The 20,768-nt window shown below is 51.7% G+C and overlaps 1 protein-coding gene across 1 annotated transcript; it reads right to left on the bottom strand.

The window, feature by feature from the left end:
• Nucleotides 1-1,436: 1,436 nt before the first annotated feature.
• Nucleotides 1,437-20,608, bottom strand: LOC140605383 (ubiquitin carboxyl-terminal hydrolase 17-like protein 6). Its single transcript, XM_072777657.1, has 4 exons — nucleotides 19,085-20,608; nucleotides 3,906-4,099; nucleotides 2,191-2,379; nucleotides 1,437-1,599 (listed from the first exon to the last, which is right to left on the bottom strand). The coding sequence occupies exons 1-4, from the start codon at nucleotides 20,606-20,608 to the stop codon at nucleotides 1,437-1,439; spliced, it is 2,070 nt and encodes a 689-aa protein (XP_072633758.1).
• Between the last annotated feature and the right edge of the window lie 160 nt (nucleotides 20,609-20,768).

Below are 20,768 nucleotides of genomic sequence, written 5' to 3'. Positions count from 1 at the left end.
ATTCGACAAAGCAGGGAAGACTATCCACTGGAAAAAAGACAGTCTCTTCAATAAATGGTGCTGGGAAAATTGGACATCCACATGCAGAAGAATGAAACTAGACCACTCTCTTGCACCATACACAAGGATAAACTCAAAATGGATGAAAGATCTAAATGTGAGACAAGATTCCATCAAAAATCCTAGAGGAGAACACAGGCAACACCCTTTTTGAACTTGGCCAAAGCAAATTCTTGCAAGATACATCCATGAAGGCAAGAGAAACAAAAGCAAAAATGAACTATTGGGACTTCATGGAGATAAGAAGCTTCTGCACAGCAAAGGAAACAGTCGACAAAACTAAAAGACAACCTACAGAACGGGAGAAGATATTTGCAAATGACGTATCAGATAAAGGGCTAGTATCCAAGATCTATAAAGAACTTATTAAACTCAACAGCAAAGAAACAAACAAACCAATCATGAAATGGGCAAAAGACATGAAGAGAAATCTCACAGAGGAAGACATAGACATGGCCAACACGCACATGAGACAATGCTCCGCATCACTTGCCATCAGGGAAATACAAATCAAAACCACCATGAGATCCCACCTCACACCAGTGAGAATGGGGAAAATTAACAAGGCAGGAAACCACAAATCTTGATTCTATATACTGTAAATCCCTCCACTTCCCCTGGAACTTTCCAGTGCTGCTTGGTCAATAACTGGCTTTTCCCCTTACCTTCTAGCAATTCTTCTGGGGGAGGGTCCTGCTGTGCTGATTCTCAGGTGTGTGTACCCGGGGAGCTGCCCCGCCTTCTGCCAGGTGTACGGCTCAGTGGGAGTTTATCCTGTGAGCCCCCTGCTCAGTCCCAGGTACAGGGTGACACCAGGAGGGACAACAACAGTGCAGGCAGCCAGCTGTGCAGCCCTGGAGTCAGCTCCCGCAGTAACTACAACAGCCCCCAGTGTGCAGGGCCTGGGTGCTCCAGGGCGGGGCTGCTGACCTGCACAGCTCTGGGCCTGGCAGCAGGAGTGACCTGGCTGTCCTGGGTCCTCCCGGCCTCTGCCTGTCCCGGGGGAGCAACGGATCCTCGGCTGTGTCCCTCGGCGCCCTGGGCCAGGGGGCTTGCAACACTGTGAATGGACCTAAAGTACCACGATGTGAAATTCAGAAGCATCAGAGTAAATTTTGTACCAGGTTAACTTATCCCTTATTACAAATAAAATATATAAGCCCTTACAAAAGGTTTACGAAAATCATAAAATAGAGTAACAATGCAATGACAGGGAGGGGAAGGCTCCATTGGGCTATAGCCACCACGAGCCCCGTGGCAGGAGCTGGGGCGGGCTCCCGAGGTGACCAGGGGGCTGCTCAGGGGTCGAAGCAGGTTGTTTCGGAGGCAGGTGGTGGCTCTGACACTCTGGGGACCCCAATTGCAGGCTCCTGGGCCTACTCCTCTGGGGTGGCCGCGGGTACAGGTGGCTCTTCCTCATCAGGGCAGGGAATCATAGGTTCGACCAGCATCTGCACTACCTTAAACTCAGGAGCCAGCATCTCGGCTTTGACCAAGTCCTCAGCTCCAGCAGCCAGGACCAGCTCCATCACCCTGAAGCTTCAGCAGGCCCCACAGTCGGAGCTGGGGCGGGCTCCCGAGGTGGTTCACAGGGTTGCTTCGGTCCTATGGCTGGTTGCTCCATCGAGTTAGGAGGCTGCTCGGGCACATCCATGACCTCGAGAGCAGGGGTGGCACCTGCTCCTCCTCCAGGCTCGCAGGGGTGCAGGGGGCTCCTGCAGGGCGGAGCAGTGAACTAGACCAGTGACGACTTTGCCTCCCCAGTGGGTGCCTCAGCGCAGGCCAAGCCCTCAGCCCCAGCAGCCAGGATGGCCTCGATCCCTTCAGGCCCCGACGGGGCAGTAGGCCCCACGGTCAGAGCTGGGGCACACTCCAGAGCGGGTTCAGGGTGTTTTGCTCGGTCCAAAGCTGTAGCTCCAAGAAGACAAAGTATCACCATCAGGGCAGACTGTCCACGTTCCTCCCAAATCAAGGCCACTCTTCCCACTGCTCCACATGTGTGGGGGCAAGAGCCCTGGGAGGTGTCCCCAGCCCACAGCCCGTGGGGTGGGGTGTGAGCCCACCCCCTGCTCCCGGCCCAGCTGCATAGAGGCGGGATCCGCCGGGCACCCCCTGTCCCCGCTCGGCCACCCCCTCTGGCTCCGCTGCTGGAGGCGTCTGAATTGCTGGCGGTAACGCCGGGCATGGAGTTCCACGTCCGAGCCTGGCATGCGCTGCCTCATGAATTCCAGAATCATCCTCAGGGAGGGAAATTCTGGGAGCTGACAAAATTCATCCCGAAAATAATCCAGCCATATTTCCAACATGCAGGAGATGGCCCTGGGGAGGGACAGGAGGGCACAGGTGTCAGAAGACAGGGCACCATCACTCACAGGTGTCCTGAGGAAGCCCTGCAGGACCCAGGGACCCGGCATCCCTTGCAGGATGTTGGAGGCAAGTCCTGATCCTCGTCCCCTTGCCACCTGGCGGACCTGCCTGCCACAGGCCTGCTCCCCGAGAAGGGGCTGGGATGCAGCCTCTGTGCGGGGAGCCCAGGCCCAGCGGGGTGACCATCACCATCTCTCCTGGAGAAGCGGGGCTCCCTCATCAGCCTGGTCCCTGCCCACCTGCCCCTTGAGTCCACCGGCAGGCGTACGGGGACGGGGGGCATCTGGCCTGTCATTGCCCTCACTGCACACACTGTCTTCTGGGTAGGTCCAAGCCAGGAGGGCTCGGGCTCTGTGTCCTGCCAGGGTTTGCCAGGAACTGCCCAGGACCGCCACCTTCCCTCCTGTGGCTCTGGGCTGCCTCACTCCCGAGGGGGCCTTGGGGGTGTCCTTCAACTGACTCTAATCTCCCATCTCCCACGGGGCGGGGGCCGCCTGGTCCGGGAGCCCCCACCAGCCCTCCTGAGCACCTGCTGTGCCCCCGGGTCCAGGTGCTACCAGATTGGGGAGTGCAATGCTTCCCACCCCCTCTGCTCTGGCCCCAGGTGTGGGGCAGAGAGAGGGTTGGGGGGCATGGAGAAGGACTCCTTAGGGGTCCCAATGCCTCCCACCAAGCCTGCATCCCATCCACCGCTCTCCTGTTCTCTTTTCCAGAAGGGGCCTTAGACCTTTACCCTGTCACGGGAATTGCAGATGTGTGGGGTGAGGGTGCAGCCTCCCCACCCCACAGCCCCCTCGCTGCCCTCCTGGAGAGGGAAGGCCCTCCTGCAGGAGCCGGAGTCACTCACATTTTCCAGCGCTGCAGGACCATGTCATTGTTACCCCACGCATCTACGATGCACCCATACCTAGAGGAGGGCGGGGGCATCCCATGAATTGTGCTGGGGACGTGACTTCTCATCATGGGGGCTGTCACCCTCTCACCCCGACTAGGCTGGAGCCCCGGGAGCCGTCACCTCTGTTCGTGGGGCCACGGGCAGCTCCCAGAGAATCGCCCGCACCTGCTGGGGACTCCTGAAGGCTTGAGCATGAAAGGGCTCCAGCCAGGCCCATGGCCCATATCCTAGTGGGCCTGAGGCACCCCGGGGTCCCCCGGTCTGGTTGCCCCAGGACACAGACCCCCGATGGACTCTCAAACCTCCCTTTCAATGGGGAAACAGGCCAGCTCAGGCCCCTGGTGATGGGTGGAGGAGGCACAAGTCTCCTCACAAGTGAGGAGGATGGCTGCTGAGCACAGGCACAGCCCCTCTGGCCGACCCGCCACAGGCCAGGCCCCAGGGGTGCCCTCCAGGACCTGCTAGGCCCTGGGTTACCCTGCTCCAGGTGGGGGAGCAGCCCGAGGCCGGGAAGCTCACACCATCCCCAGCCTCCCCAGCAGCAGGTGGCCCAGCCCTGGGCTGCGGAGGGGCAGGTGCTCACTCAGTGGACAGCAGGTCCAGCACCTCGTCCGTGGTGGCGAATCCACGATAGTCGTCTAAGAAGCTGCAAATGGAGATGACATCTCTGCGCTGCAAGGCGAGCAGCAGTTGTCGGACTTTGTGCTCCAGCAACTCCGTCCGGCTGGACTTCATCAGGGCGATCAGATGCCCATTCCCGGCCAAGGCCCCTGCACCCTGAGGTGGGATGAGGGGACATGCATCCTGCAGGGAGCCGCCGCGAGGCCTGAGAATCTATTTGCAGAAGATAAAATTGACATTCTACATGAAAGAGTAGCCTTTGTCATAGTGCATGGATTTCCCTAAGGAAAGTACAAGGTGTGTTTTGGGGGTGGGTGCATGGCTCCAGGAGCATGAGAGGCAGCACACTGTAGACCCGGGAATTTCCACACAATGCAGCTGAGCAATGGCTGATTCCCCACATGAGTCCAGGAGGGGCCACGTCCTGAGGTCTTCAGTCACCCCGTCAGGTGGCAGTGGGGTGGAGGACAATGTCTGAGGCCAGGAGCTGCCTCATTCACTATCAGTGTCTTCTGAGGATGAGGACACCTGTAGGTCACTGTGGAGGACACTCCAGGGGCCACAGACACAGGCTCCGTCCAACAGGTGGGTGGCAGGAGGGCCCTGAGCAGGTCCTGGCTTCTCAGGAGGAAGGATGAAGGAGCTGCGAGGAACCGGGAGCTCCAGCAGCTTCTGTCCAATCTGGTGAAGACCATTCTCAGGGGCTGAGTGGGGGCCCGCGCAGAGGGCGGCCGAGGGGGCTCGGTGCATGGCTGCAGCATCTCCAGGTGACGTGTGGCATGTGTGGGCTGGGGGCTCTTGCTTGGCCAGAGGGCAGGTGTCTTCCTGGGCTGCGGGGGCCCGGCTGTGCATCCACAGGCGTGACTGCTTCCTGGAGGACACAGATTCCCTGAATTCCCCACAGGGGCTCCCTGGATGCTCCTGCGGGTGTGCTAGCTGGGGCTCCACCGCGCTTTCTTTTGGGGGTTCTGGGTCCTGTCTAGGGGCATCTGGGCACATTTCTTGCCTGGAGTATGGAGGGGCATTTGGGAATTGTCTGCCAATTCGTTCCTGACAGCGGGACGGGTGTTCTCCTCAGGATACTTGGGTGGTGCCTGGGTGTGTCCTAACCCATGGCCCTGGGAGCCAGCCTGGAGCCCCTCGAGGGAGACTCTGCTGCACACCCAGGCTGTCAGCCCTGACACAGGGTTGGCGAGCTGGCTGTGGGGTGTCAGCGATCGGCACTTCCTGGGCACCGGGAGGTCCACCAGGTGGGCTGAGGCTAACTTTAGGGCTACTCAGAGGAGATGTGGAATGGGACTGGACAGTCTCATCAGGGGTCTCAGTATGTGTCTTCATTGGCAGGTTAGGCTCAGGGATTAAAACTTTCAGGTAAAAATGGAGATATCATATAGAACATCCTACACAAGCTTTTATTGAACTCCATGGGTACAGAATCAATATCCTAAAACATGGTGGCTTCAGAGATGACACTTTTATTCTCTTAGTGTCCAGGGATGACAAGTGAACATCAAGAATTCACCAGGGCCCCAGGGCTTGTGAAGCCCAATCACTGACCAAGGCCTGTCAAAATGTTCCTGTTTCTCTTGGCCTCTGGTCAGTAAAGAAGACAAATAGACTTAGGTTTCAACCTTTCCTAGACTTATACAATTTCCTATACTTCATTATTCTTCACTATTCTATCCTGCACAAAGATGCCTCCTTTCCCAATGCAAAGGATCATGGTCACAAGTAGGAATGAATTGTCGTGACGACTCAAAAATGTTTCAGCAGACACTACCAATTCTGTGGGCGGAAGAAGCCATAATGACACTTTCAAACCACAAGCTAACCAGGTGCCCTCCTACCTGCATCTACACCTGCCAAGCCCACAATGTGGAAAAAGGCACAAGCCTACAACATATTCCAACTGAATCAAGAGAATATAAAGGATATTGGGGTGGAATTCCCTGAGGAACAGTTAAAATGAGGCATATAAACACTGGATTAAGGATAGAGACTCTTGTAGGAAAGGGAGTTTCAAAGGAATGTTTCCCAAAAGCATAAAACCAGCCAGAGAATTTTTCTTGTGGTGGACCCGGGCCACACCTAGACAGAAACTGGTATTCATCAAAACCTTCACAATCTTTGTAGATTGGGATCATAGTCCAGAGAGATGGAAGTGTAGAAGCCAATCAATGGATGCCATATTCCCAAATAATTGGTTACAGCTACAAACATTCTGGCTGCTGAGGAGAACGAGTTCCTATGTGATACCTGCGCTCCTTTGGGAGAGTGATCTTCCATGTCCTAGAGCACTGACGACTAACACTCCTTGGCTCGCTTGAGGTTACTGAGGAAGAAAAAAGGACATTCATAGAGATATCCATTGAACATAGAAACTGATCAAATTCGGTTCAGAAATGAGCAGGGGCAGTTAGGGAGGTTGAGAAAGACCTGAAGGTGCTGTCTGATGAGAGAGTCAAGATTAGGACCTGGGCTGGCCTGAAAGGTCTCTATGAGAAAGGGACCACACCCAAATCCCTTAATCCAATCAAGCAATTATAGCCGATTGGAAGATCTTGCTCTTTATGATATTTCAGTTTTTAACTGAAAGTTAGTTGACAAAATGGATATAACATCTTGAATAACCTCAAACCCTGACCCCATTTTTAATACCATTAGGTCTAAATTCAGCAGAAGTGTTGGTAAAATACCAATAGTTCAGGAAACATGAGTCCTGAGGCTAATTCCCATGCTAAAATGTACCAATATAATTTCACTTGCAGAAATTCCAATCTCCACCAAATCCACATGGACTCACACCTCCATTCACAGAGACACACACACACAGGCACACACACGGAGTCATAGAAATCGCTCTCATGAGGACATTAGCCTGTTGAAGCTGCTGATTGGCTCAATCCCTGCAGCAGCTAAGAGGATTAGGTGGATGTCTTTCAAGTGGCTGAAATGTCACGTGACCTTGGGGCAGTATAAAAGTCCGGGAGCACAGAAGTGGCCATTACTGACCATCCCTCTCTCCCACGGGACACCCAGTCTCCTGCAGCGGAGTCTGTCCAGGACCTTTCTCAGCCTCTCCTGATGGGCGTGAGGACCACAAGTGCACTTCAGGTGAGTTTTCGGGCCACTGGTCCGACCTTCCCTGACAGAGCAATGGGACAGTGAGGAAATGATGGAGGGATTGGCCCTTCCTCCACGGGTTAAGGACTCTTTCTGGTCTAACATGTTCTGAGGACAGAGACTGAGCCAAGGCATGGCTGTGAATGCCCTGGACACCCGGAGGTTCCAATGCCAGTGGAATGGGGCCTCAGGTGTCACATTGGTGTGGGGTGGTGGACGAGCAGGGACAGAAGGCCTGTAAATGTCTCACTGGGCCCTGCAGACCTAGAGAAGACACAGGATCAGGGCGCCTGGGCAGCTCCGTTTTTTCAGGGACTGACTTGGGTCGGGTTGTGATCTCAGGCTCTGGAGATGGATCCAGGCCCTCACTGGGTTTCTGATAACTGAGTGCTTCTCCCTCTGTCCTTCCTACAGCTCAGGTGATCACTCTCCCTCATACACACACACACACACACACACACTCACTGTCCCATAAATAATTGACTTTTTTTTCAATAGAAGAATTACCTGGTTCCCAAGGTGAAAAGAAATTCACCTCCCAAACCTTCAATGGCAGTTAATTGGGGGCACTGCCACGAACACATGGAATGGAAGTGTTCAGATGGGCAGCTTCCCATCGAGTAGAGAAGAATGTGTTTTCCCAATGAATTTGGACTTAACTATGGCTTCCTCTGGAGTCACAAGGGGCATTCAGATATGAGAGAGGGAAGCCCACTTTCCTGACGCTTTTGCCCTTTGCGTGTTCCATGGTGCATCCCACTGGACCTCAATCGGGAGAGGTCCCGTCCCTGGTTTTGTTCCCACAGGGGATTTGGAGAGACTTAATGATAGTGTCAACAAGAGTCCTTCCTTAAGGGCGGCCTTCCTCAGAGCGGGGATGTGGCTTGGCCAGGAGAGCGTAGGCAGGAAGGAGGAAAGAGAAGTGACAGGGGGAAATGTGTTTGGCACCACTGTCCTGAAGCTCACTAAGGCCTCTTGGGAAGATGGTACAGTGAGGACGCCTAGGTCAGGTGAATAGGACTCTCTTGTTTCTTTTCCCTCAGGCTACCCGAAACCCATCCCTGAAGCAGACTGACTTGTCCCTCCAGAAGGTGGGACTGATGGCGGCTGGTCATGCCCACCTTGGGCCCGACAGTCCCTTGAGACCCCAGAAAGGCAAGAGGCCACAGATAGCAGGACTGGCCCTCAGAGTTCCCAGTCCAGAGGAGGAGGATCGCAGGGTGAGTGGGGAGGCTGGCATGGGTTTTGAAGCAGGAGCTCTGCCAGGAGTCTTGAGACAGGCTAGGCTCCCAGAAGATCGTGGCCCAGACTCAGTTGTCCATCGTGACATGGGCAGGAAATCCCCCAGGCTACACACTGGGACACTCAGAGGCTCTGAGCATCAGCCCCAGGGCACCATAAGATCAGATCGAGCCTTGTGTTTGTCCCGAGTCTTAATGATGTTTCCAACTGTCCTCAACCTGACACCTCCAATCCCTCTTCCCCTTTCCTTCCTTCCACGGGATGGGGAGTAAGCATCCAGAGGTCTTCACTATACTGACACCTCACTAGCAGATACGATGTCCCCTGTCCTCATCCCATGTGCCACTCCATGAGGATGGTCTCCCATTCGTGTGCTTGACAGATTCACTGGCATTTGAGTGGATGCACTGACCGTTGCCCCTTCCTCCCACAGGTGAAGTGCAGGGACTGTGGCGCCATTGGACACAAGGCATCAAGCACCAGATGCCCCATAAAACACTGAGCACGACCCTCGTTCCCGTGGCCTTGGGCTCCAGGAGGCTGAAGGAGAATGTGGAGCCGGGGAGTCATCGGGACCCAAGACACCAGGCTGGGCTGTTGAACCAGGCTGAGAGGGAGAAGGCAGGGAGACGAAGGTGAGGAATGGGGCTTGTGACCCGATGCCAGGGCTGATACGACAGACCCCGAGTCCGTGTGCATGCACAGTGTGCAGGGCGGCTGCGGGCAGAGCCAGGCTGGGCGAGGCAGGCAGAGGAGCTCCCAGACTAACAGGGTCCACATTTGGGTGATGGAGCTGTCCCTGCTGATTTGGTGTGGGGTTTGAGGCTGGACAAATGTCCCTGCACCAGTGAATGTATGGAGCTTGGCACATGCCAAGGCAGACCCTTTCAGACTCTGAATGTAAGAAACTGCCTGGACGACCTGTTCAGCTCCCGATAGTTAGGATGAGGGGCAGAGGTGGGCGTAGAGTGGCTGCGGAGGGAAAAGACCAGGTGGCCCCAGCCCCGAGCAGGTGTCCGGCTGGAATCCAGGGAAGGGAGTTCCTTCTCCTTTCTATGCCTTCATTTCTGGTGCAGGCAGGAAGCCGAGCAGAGGAAGGCCCTGCTCCACAGGTTCCCCAGGAGACCCCGGGAGGGGCAGAAGCGCACCTGGAAGGAAGACACGGAATCTTGTGACTATGTGAGGGTGAGAGTGCGCTGCGTCCCGGGCTGTGCCCTTCTGGACTCGCTGGGCTCCATGGGCCTCCTGGGGGAGGCGGGGCTCCACTTCCTCTCTGACCAATGGCAGTTGAGCAGCGTGGATTTGCACACTTTTTTCCCTTGGTGCACATGATGTTGCCTTATGCCTGGTATTTGGGCGAACACTGGCTGTTTGACGTGTGAAGGTCATTGGCGGGCACTCCTGGAGCACATACCAACCTCAGAGAAGAACAGGCCGCTGTCCTTTGTGACACATCATCCCACACTGCCCATCCCCACTCAGGAGCTCCCACCATGACTCTCCAGCAGCAGGACTCCTATCTCCTCATGAGCAGAGAGGATGGAAGCGCTGGTCCAATGGAGGAAGCATCGCTGTGAGGCAGGACTTTGCGTGTCCCCCCCATGTCTCAAGGACATCAACAGCATCCTGTCAGGCCTTTGTTTGGACGAGCCCTGCAGCCAGATTCCCTACTCCTAGGTCAACAGATCCCAACTCTTTCTTTCCCTGTTCCGGGGTAGGGGGTGGTTACTAAGGTCGTGGGCGTTGGTTGGTTTCTTTCCTGAATGTTCATTTTGCCTTGGTGCCGGGACCAAACTCATGGAGTCCCGTGTGTTCTCTTTTCCCACAGTGTCCACACATGCCGATGCTCGTCTACACCAAGAGGAGGCCTTCTATCCCTGAGCCTGCCCTGCCGATGGAACCACGTACTCAGCCCCCTGACATAAGACTCCGGTCCCATTCCACCTCTCGTCTCAGAAGCCCTCAAGTTAGCCTCAGCCCACCTGGTGGACGTCCTAGTGCCCAGGAAGTGCCGATCGCTGACACCCCTCTGCCGACTCGCCAACCCTGTGTCAGGGCTGACAGCCTGGTTGTGCAGCAGAGAACCAAGAGGCCCTGCAGAGTCTCCCTCGAGGGTCCCCAGGCTGGCTCCCAGGGCCATGGGCTGGGACACACCCAGGCACCACCCAAGTATCCTGAGGAGAACACCCGTCCCGCTGTCAGCAACGCATTGCAGACAATTCCCAAATGCCCCTCCAGACTCCAGGCAAGAAATGTGCCCAGATGCCCCTAGACAGGTCCCAGAACCCCTGAAAGAAACCGTGATGGAGCCCCAGCCAGCACACCTCCGGGATCATAAAGGAAGTCCCTTTGGGGATTTCCGGGAGTCTGTGTCCTCCAGGAAGCAGACGTGCCTGTGGATGCACAGCCGGGCCCCGGCAGCCCAGGAAGACACCTGCACTCCGGCCAAGCAAGGGCCCCCAGCCCAAACCTTCCACACCTCACATGGAGATGCTGCAGCCGTGCACCGAGCCCCCACGGCCGCCCTCTGCGTGGGCCCCCACTCAGCCCCTGAGAATGGTCTTCACCAGATGGACAGAAGTTGCTGGAGCTCCCGGTTCCTCGCAGCTCCCTCATTCCTTCCTCCCGAGAAGCCAGGCCCTGCTCAGGGCCCCCCTGCCCCCCACATGTCGGACGGAGCCTGTGTCTGTGGTCCCTGGAGTGTCCTCCACGGTGACCTACAGGTGTCCTCATCCTCAGAAGACACTGAGAGCGAATGAGCCAGCTCCTAGCCTCGGACATTGTCCTCCACCCCACTGCACCCTGACGGGGTGACTGCGGACCTGAGGACGTGGCCCCTCCTGGACTCATGTGGGGAATCAACACTTGCTCAGCTGCTTTGCATGGGAATTTCCGGGTCCACAGCCTGCTTCCTCTCATGCTCCTGGGGCCGTGCACAGACACTGAACCCCAAAGGCACACAATGCCCTTTTTTTAGGGAAATCCGTGTGCTGTGGAGAAGGCTACTCTTCCCTCTGGAATGTCAATTTTCTCTTCAGCAAATAGATTCTCCAAGAAGTGGAGGGAATTTCGAATGAGCACTTGTCACTCCAATGGAAATAGAAACTCAGACTTTAAGCTCTCATTGGCATACACATGTCTGCATTTGGGTTTTCAGCTGCGAACAGCCCCTGTTGGCTCTGCAAATGGACACTGTGTTTTCTCCTGAGATGAGTTTTCTAGACTGTGGTGGTAGCTTTGTGGGCACTGTGATGGGCAATATTTCATCTGCGCATTTCGATTATTCTCAGCCATAATTTAGAATCGTGTGTAGTGTTTTATTTCCCTTAATAAAATGTTACCACTGATGAATAGCGTGCATGTGTTTCATTTGATTTGGTTTCTGGGTTTTTTTAATCTCAGCAATTCTGAAACTCTCTATAGTTAATTTAATTCCTCCAGCCTTAATTAACTGAGAGGAGACAACAGCGTGATAGTTTTGGGGGATATGTAGACTTTGAGGGTCTCCTGCACACCCAGTCTCCTTGGTGAAGTACTGCATAGGGAACATTGACCCTGTGCACCCTGTGAGGGAGCCCTGTGTACTGTATGGGCCCTGGGTCACAGGTTGGTCTTTAATGGGATGAGTGGGTGGTTTCCCTCTATACATATTCTGGATCCATCTTTAATGTTGGATCATGATGCCTCCTTTCTGAGACCTGGGCAAGGAGATTTTTTACCCTCCTGATGATTTCCTAAGGAGGCAATGGTTGACAAGTCGTCCAAATAGCACGAGACCAAGGCCACAGTCTCTATCTATCTATCTATCTATCTATCTATCTATCTATCTATCTATCTCATTCTCTCTCTGTCTCTCTTTCTCAGGGTTATCTCTGATATGGGCCCATGGGAAAAAACAATACAACACCATGCCAAATGAAACCAAACCACACCAAGCACCTCCATACTTGTATTTAGAGAATTTCTTTTTTTTGGAAAAACAACTGACTGCTCTTTTCTCACTCCAAAGCATCTGTTTAAGGGTGTTCCCTCTGTCTGTGCAGATGCCTGTAGGTGGAGGTAGAAGAGCTCCTCTATGAGCACACTAGGGTTTAAAAAGTCAGAATGCAGTAGAAAAGCCACAGTGTGTGATCCTTCTCCCACCCCCAACCCCTAAGTAACTCCCATTCAGGCAATCATTATGTGACCCAGGTCAGAGTCTGGCCCCTTGAGCCTCAAGCCCATGTCTCATCCCATGGATGCCGCCCTATTGCTATCTCATGGCTTCTGAGGAAAATGCAGCTTCCTGGGCACTCATGGGATGTGTGCAGTAATAGAAATGTTCCCTACTTTCTGGAAGCCTCAGAAGATCCCAGAGGTCCAAGGGTGCGAAGGCCTATCATCATGAGGGGATGCTGGGATTGGAACTAGCAAAGTAGCCTAAGAATTCTTGGACTTGCAGGAATATAGGGCGCAAGGGTGAGGATGCAGGCAGGCTTGAGCATAGGGCTTTAATGCTGGGCTCTCCAGCAGAATTGGGACTTCATGTGCAATTGAGAGGATTCCTTCCATGTGCACAGGGAGTCCAGAGAGAAAGGCTAGCGGAAGAAGGTCTGAGCAGGCCTGTTCTCCCCCTCTAGTCACCTTACATGTCTTTTGCTTCCCTGCCATCAAAACACCAAACCAAACCAAAGCAAACCCAACCAAACAGAGCCAAACCTATCTTCCCAAAGCAAAATCCACTCTCATCCAGATATGGAAGACGACAGAGTTATCTGAGCAAGCTGGTATAGGTTATGGATATTAGTAATAGATGGATTTAGCACAGTTGGAAGCACATTGGGTGAATCCTCCCCTCCTTCAGCCTTGGGGAAAAATGGGGCCACTTGAAGGTGGCAGGATTAGAAGCAGTGAGCAGCCAGCTTTGAGTGTGGAAATGATGCTGAGGACCTAGGGTCAGTGTGAGCATGTCTGACCGTGTCCTCATGCATCCCTCATCCCATTGCTTATCTTCTCTTTATATTGAAAGACCATTTGTCCAAACCAGGGTGGGTGGAGTGTTGGCAGCAATGTTTTTGGTCATATACAACCAGCACCGATTTGAAAACCCAGAGCACCTACACAAAGAAATGACAAACTACCGTGTAAGTCAATGATCTACAGCCTTGTATGGCGACAGACTTCTTTTCAGGAAATTATGGGCACAAAATATATATTGAGAAGTTAACCTATAAACCCGGCGTTTGATAATATTTGGAAATGCAAAGAGGCAATGAAATGCTTATATTTCAGGAGTTAAACGCATCCTGCCTGATTAGATCATGTTGATTGAATCACAGCCCCTTCACAATCCACCCCCACCTTTGACTGAAGAGAAGGTGCCTGGCAAGGACCCATCTCCCACAGGGAATTGCTCCATATCCCAGCAACTCTAACCTGTCCAGAACACTTGACAGTCATCCGTCTGTGTAACAATCTCCTGACAAGGAAGAGGTGGGCACAGGATTTCAGATCACTTCCACTCCAATTTTGGTCCTTGGGTGACACCTCAGAAAGACATTCTCCACTGAATGAATGTGGGTTTTGAGGTTAACTAATGGGTGCTATGTAACAATTATATTTCTTAGGGGCAAGATTGACTAATGCATTGTTGAAAGGTAATTAATGCGTGATTATACAGATTCTTATGATTTGGGAGGCCATTCTCATGCTGTTTTAAACTTTGGTGACATATACATGCATTTAATGTTTCCATTATTTCCTTTAAGAATGAATTATAACATTCACGAATCACAGTTATTAGAAAAATAATGTGACAGTTTGAATTTTGTAGAGAAAATATCAGGGTTTTTAAAATTTTTATTTATTCATCAGACAGATCGAGATAGAGAGCTAAGCGGATAGATCTGTGCCAGTTGGAGAGTGAGATGGAGCCTCTCACTGAGCAGGGATCCAGACTGTGCACGGCAGACCCCAAAACCAAACCACATTGTTGGAAAAATCTTGAAAATGTCTCTGAGTTGGGAGGTGGATCGGACACGAGAGAGGAGGTCAGTGTAGCAAAGTGCAAAGGACTCAGTGCTTCCCACACCCTGAAATACTGAGTAACACCGGGCTCCCTGGATCTAATCGACTTGGATGTGGGGACATAGATGCCAAGACATGAACACGTTTCATTGTTTGTTTCTGTTTAAGATTTATTTGTTTATTTGTTTGAGACAGGGAGAGACCAGAGAGAGACCACAGAGTAGCGGGAGAGAGGGGGCCCGACAAAGAGAGGGAGAGAGATTCTCAAGGAGACTCCCCAGTGGCCATGCTGCTGGATTCGGGGCTCCCTCCCACATTCCTGAGACCCACATGTCTGGCGTTATTTTTCATTTCCAGGTAAGAAGCATGAGACAGCAAGGCCCTCAAGCAGACATTATCTAGGACACTCCAAGGGCAAAAGCAGCCACATTGGAAGGAATTGGCAGCATCAGATTCCCTCCTGACGGCGGGGCTCTTCCTTATCCACCACCGTCTCCCGTCTGTGCACCCAGAGTGTCTTCACTCCATGCTCTTCCTCCGTGAGGGATTTCTTAAAATTCCATTCTCTCCCCGAGTTCCCTCCCTTGCTTATGGAGTCTTCAGGTTCCATGTGTCCTTCAATTCTTTGCTTCTGTGTGATCGCTGACATGTGAGCCCCAACATGCTAGAGCCACCATGTGGAACTGATTTACTGAGATGTCTCCAAATGGAAAAATCCCTAATGCAACAAAATGTATTGATTCCATATATATTCCAAATCGTGTATCACACACAGTATCACTAAAAATTTTAAAGACAGCTATGGTTTTCTTTTTAATATTCCCCTGGCTATTCAGGGTCTTTTCTATTTCCACACAAATCTTAAGATCATTTGTTCCAAATCTCTAAAGAAAGTCCTCAGTGTTTTGATAGGGATTGCATTAAATGTGTGAATCGCCCTGGGTACCCTTGACATTTTCATAATATTACTTCTTCCAATCCTTGAGCTTGGAATATTTTTCCATCTCTTTGTGTCTCACTCCATTTCCTTAAAAGTGTTCTGTAGTTTTTAGGGTATAGATCCTTTACCTCTTTGGGTAGGTTGATTCCTAGGTATCTTATGTTGAATAGCAGGGGTGAGAGTGGCCATCCCTGCCTTGTTCCTGATCTTAGGGGAAAGGCTCCCAGTGTTTCCCCATTGAGAATGATGTTTGCTGAGCTGTTTCCGTAGATGGCTTTTAAGATGCTGAGGAATGTTCCTCTATCCCTACACTCTGAAGACAGGATTAGCTCGGTCCACTGCCAGAAGAGTGAATGCAATGGCTTCTTCTAAGGAAACTAAAACACTGTATTGAAACCTTCTCATCTGACCCTCTGGTAACAGGAGGCTAATGTATTTTATGTCCCCTTATCACCACAGGGGTGGGGTTCTTTTCCCATTAAAATGAGCACTTTTAATAATATCACCGTGGAATGGATTGTTCTCATCTCCATGCCTTTACTGTGCTTGATTTCTATGAAGTGGAGAGGCAGAGCTAAGATGTGGTCCATCTGTGGTGTCTTCTATTGGAGCAGCTGGTAATGGGATGATGCACACCTCACAGGAGGAGACAATCTCCCTAGAAGCTGTTTCCTGTCTCCTGCCTGAGCTCAAACCTGCCACGAGACACATGCCCTAGGATATCTCCTGTGAAAAGTCCTGACTTTGTTTTCTCCTGCTGGACAACAGAAAAGCTCAGGAAGGGGAGTCAGGTAATCCTTCTGCTTACATTCACCCACCATGGCCAGGAACCTACCCTCCTTGTCAAGCTCACAGATCATTAATTGGATGTGGCCTCCCAGATTAAACCTCCATATCCTGCCATGGAATCTAGCCTTGGGGCTGTCCCCAAAACCCAGTTTCAGCCCAGATTTCTATTGTGAAAACAATTCCAGCCTGAAATCTTGCCGCAGGTTGATGGAGCCAGGACTCAACACATTGTAGCCTGGAAACAGGTATGAGGTCCACCTAGAACTCCATCCAGGATTGGCAATTCCAGTTTCCCAGGAAAGAACTCATGAATCTGGGGATCTCTGGGTGGCTCAGCGGTTTGGCGCCTGCCTTTGGCCCAGGGCATGATCCTGGAAACCCGGGATCGAGTCCCACGTCAGGCTCCGGGCACGGAGCCTGCTTCTCCCTCCTCCAGTGTCTCTGCCCCCCTCTCTGTCTATCATAAATAAATGAATGAATGAATGAATGAATAAATAAATCTTTAAAAAAAAAGAACTCGTGAATCTGTTCTGTGGGTCGCTCTGCAGATTCTTTGGTCTGTCCTCATGACTAATAGATCTTGATATAGAGAGACACCCCTCGATTGACTAATGGATACCTGGACAGGATGAGCATTGACGTCCAGACACCTAACCAGAGAATCCATCTGCTGACTGCCCAGCCTCCACCGTCCCCACAGTGTGCTATCCAACCATCTCCCGTCATCCCTCCTAGGGGTCTCTGCTAGCCTTGGGCAGAGATGGTGTGCTTCTGGTTCAATCTACTCCTCCCCCTTAATTTCTCATACAAGCATCTTCCTGGTCAGAGCTCTCATAATTGAAGAGACCCTGAAGAATAATGTCCCTATGTCCCATTGCATTTCTTCTTAAATGGCTGCTGGCGCTTCCCCTATATTGAGCCAGTGAGTAGGAGTGAGAAATTCCCATGGGGGGAGGATATGAATTTGAGCTGCAGGTGACCTAGAGGTGGCTGTGGAATTCCACTCAGGGGAAGCAGGCAAAGAAGCCTCTGTGAGGAGCCAGCCTGGAAATAAAACAACTGTTTCAAGGTTCTGAAATACTGGGGAGAAAAAGCCTGCACACCAAATCATATGTGGGAATTTTTTATTAAGAATAAAAAACCACACAACTTCGTAATAACATTTTAGAGCAAAAACAAACAAAGCAGATGCAATATTCTGCATAACAATTTCAGAGAAATAATATCAACAAGTACAGAAAATGTCTTCTAGGAGAAAACATGGTGTAATTTGCAGAACTCTGGATGGGATCTTTTTCTAAATCAGAAATTCAGACATTTATAAAACAATTTCAGATTAACTTGTTAATTTCTGTTTACAACCAAGTTACAAATTGCCAGGATGATTTCCCTACATTTGTTAGAAAATGGATTTCACTAAGACAAACTTGACATTCCGGATTGGGAAGCACGCTTTGACAGTCCTATAGATTTACCTAACGAAAAACTGTAGCATCTGTGTAGTGGGGGGAGTGTATGTGTAGGCGCACAAAAGCAGGACACTCAGCACGTGGTGGACTTGACCGTTTCCATCCAGTTCAGCGGAGGAATTGCTGGTTCACCACAACAGTCCAGGTGGAGACATATCCTCATTCCCACAGACACCTCCTCAGGGTCCTCTGCTGTGGAGGACAAGTCCCCGAGTCCATGAGCTGTCTCATTCCCTATGACAGTCTTCAGAGGACGGGGATACCTGCAGGTCCTCTTACGGAACTCTTGGCAAGACATGCACACAGGTTCCCTCACTTTTTATGACACAGTAAACTGTAATGGTCAAAAGAAACACAATTTCCAGACATGAAAGAAACCCTGACACTTTATATCTCTAATCTGTTTTTGTTACATGAAAATCTAAAAAAAAGCGTGATTTCTTCTGCACAGATCCTATTGTCCCTTACTCTCCAGTAAGGGTGCATGTCCAAGTTTGAATACAGAGTGAAAATAACATTATGATGTGATGTTACAACTGCACATCTACGGTCACACTCAGAGGCGTTTGCTGGTCATGCAATAATTTCCATTCTACAAAGAACTTGTCAAACTCCTCTGTAAGAAATGAAATGATAACACAGAACACCTATAACCTGACCTCAAAAAGCTTTTGCTAGATTCATGAACTTGGCACTGTTTTCCAGAGGTATCAACCCAGGTCCAAATTTGAATTTGAACTGGTCTGAAATCCAGAGTCCACTGCTTCTGGGTCAGGAGGTGCCACAGAGCAGATGGTAGCAAAATAGTCATAAAAAGTTATGTTCAGTGGGAGGCTGGCCATTTCCCTTTGGAATAAGAGTCCTTGTTAGTTTGCTTCTCTTCAGTCTTAATGTGGGAGAGAGTTATGGGAACATAATAAAATCACTGTGGTTCAATCAGGTCTGGATGCAGTTATTGCCCCAAAAGTAAGCACTTAATTTCCTTCCTACAATTTCCAAGCATTGACCAAGACACATCGCTAGCAAGACCCAATACATACTTATGTGTTCAGACAAAATTCTTTCAATATAAATAGAAGAAAAGCATTGGGAAGTGGGGAGCATGATGAGAGGGTCAAACATACTGACTTCAACCCCAGGTCCTCAGCATCATATCCACTGTCAACCCTGACTGCTCACTGCCTCTCACCTGCAAGTGGCCCCCACTCTCCACAAGGCTGAAGGAGAGGCAGGTTCCTGGATTGACCCCATATGAAATCCACACTATCCCAATATAAGATCATGACAAAGACCCAGGTTTAAATATCAGTGTCTCCTAGTTTCAGTTGAAGGCCATATCCCATGAACACACCAGATAGATGGTTCTTCCATACATACAGAACACACACTTCACACAACACAAAATATTTCCAGTATGGGTCTGTGTTCGGATTTGGAGTGTGTGAGTGACGCTGTGTGTGTGGGTGTGTGCGCCCATGTGCACCAAAGTTAGGAGACACATCCCTGGACTGCTTCCCCAGACCTCTGTCCCTTCTTGCTCGTCCTCTTGGTAGGTCGGGCTCTCCCTGGCACACGCGGGACTTTGGCCACGTCCCCGGCCACCTGAGGTGGGAGCATCCCAGCCGCAGTGGTGAGCAGGTCAACGGTCTGCTGAGGATGATTCTTCGGCATCTCAGGTCTGTATTTGGAGTGGTGAAGGATGACTGCGTTCGCAGGAAGAGCAATTTCTCTTCTCCTGACATTAAGTTCAGGCTTAGGGCGGTTGCATTCTTGGAGGCATCTCCACTGGTCTAATGTCATTTGTTGCCTTGAGGTCTCTTCCCCACGCTCCTCCAACTCAGGAAGGTTCACGGAGGGATCCGTTGCCGGCTCTCCTGAGGCCTCACCCACCACTGTGGGGTCTGCCTCGGGAGATGCGAGTCCTCCCTCTTTGACTGACTCCCTCCCAAGGTCTCTCTCCAGATCAGTCTTCTGCATATAAAAGAGGACATAGGCAGGTTGGCGCAGCGCGCAAGTCACATCACAGGCGCTGACCTTAGCATCATCCATTTTATACCACTGGCCATTTCCTGCCTTTACGAAACAGAAGTAATGTCCGCTGTGGCAACTCCTCCCAGCGTGCACCAGCACGGCATAGAGCACATAAACCAAGGGTCCTGCCCTCTGCTCAGACAGGTAGTGTTGCATGTCAAGGCGCTCAGGATATTGCACCTCCTTAGTCATTTTGTTGCCTGTCAAGTCTGAGAATCGTCTCAAGACCAGGATGAGGACCTTCGGGGAAGTGTGCAAAGTCAACACCTTGGACGCAGGCACCTTCGCCAGACACTTACTACAATGGTAGGCATTTTCACCTTCCAGCAGTTCGGGCTTCACCAACTGCTCCAAAGCTTGGCTGACGCTGTGAGCATCCCCGATGTCCAGGCTGATGTCCAGGTAAGGTTCCAGAGTGCTCGAAATGCCTTGGCAGTGGAGACACTGGATTTGAGACCTCCAGTACCCCCCAAAGAGTTGCTGGATGAGGGTGCTGTCCTGAGGACACTCAGGGTCTGAGAGCTTGTCCTCAGGCAAGCATGCTTGCTGCATTGCATCCAGAATGAACATGAGATACTCATGGGCATCTTCCTGCTTGTGTCTGTGGAAGGCGGCGAGCAGGAGTGGCAGGGGCCGGAGCACACGTCCCTGATGGCAGAGAACCCGCGTCAGGTGAGCCTGCAGGGTACACAGCATGCAGGATGTCTGCCTCCTACAGGTGGTCCCGTGCTGCTGGGACAGCATGTAGCTGGCGAGGGGCTCTGTGTAGGTCAGACACTGTAGGGTCGCATTCACATAGCAAGTGTTGCCCATGTTCTGAAGCCCGGCTCCCACCTGGGAAAGGCTCTTCCAACTCAGAGGCATCTTGGTGGGAGGCAGTCCTGCTGATGCGGGAGCCAACGGGTCAGTCGGGGAGGAGAGTGTCTTTGATGCAGGGGATGTCGTCTCGGGCACAGAGGGTCCTCCGTGGACTTCAGCACCGCCTCTCCTTGACCAGCATGACTGGGGTTTGGGAGAGGCGCTGAACTGAGGCTCCTCTGAGGGGTGGAGGTGGGCAGCCTCCATGTCTGCAGAAACAGTGTCCACAAGATACATTCAACCAGGAGCTTCGGGTCGCAAAGGGATGCTCCTCTCACTGTGCCAGTTTCCAAATGTCAGATAGTGAACCTCACCTCCACCTTTATGGCTTTTGGGCCCTGGGATAAAGCACAAAGTCCTCTAATCC

Source organism: Canis lupus, chromosome 15 (genome assembly GCF_048164855.1).
Source record: "Canis lupus baileyi chromosome 15, mCanLup2.hap1, whole genome shotgun sequence".
In the NCBI taxonomy this organism is placed as follows: Eukaryota; Metazoa; Chordata; class Mammalia; order Carnivora; family Canidae; genus Canis; species Canis lupus.
This window is presented reverse-complemented; position numbering and strand designations above follow the sequence as displayed.

Excerpts from the sequence above, each read along its gene's own strand:
- LOC140605383 (XM_072777657.1), bottom strand. The coding sequence starts at position 20,608 with ATGGAGGCTGCCCACCTCCACCCCTCAGAGGAGCCTCAGTTCAGCGCC. Across the intron at positions 4,100-19,084 it reads ACGTGGCCAAAGTCCCGCGT|GGTGCAGGGGCCTTGGCCGG; the intron begins GTGCCAGGGAGA and ends ATCCCACCTCAG. Across the intron at positions 2,380-3,905 it reads CTGGACCTGCTGTCCACTGA|GGCCATCTCCTGCATGTTGG; the intron begins GTGAGCACCTGC and ends GTCCCTCCCCAG.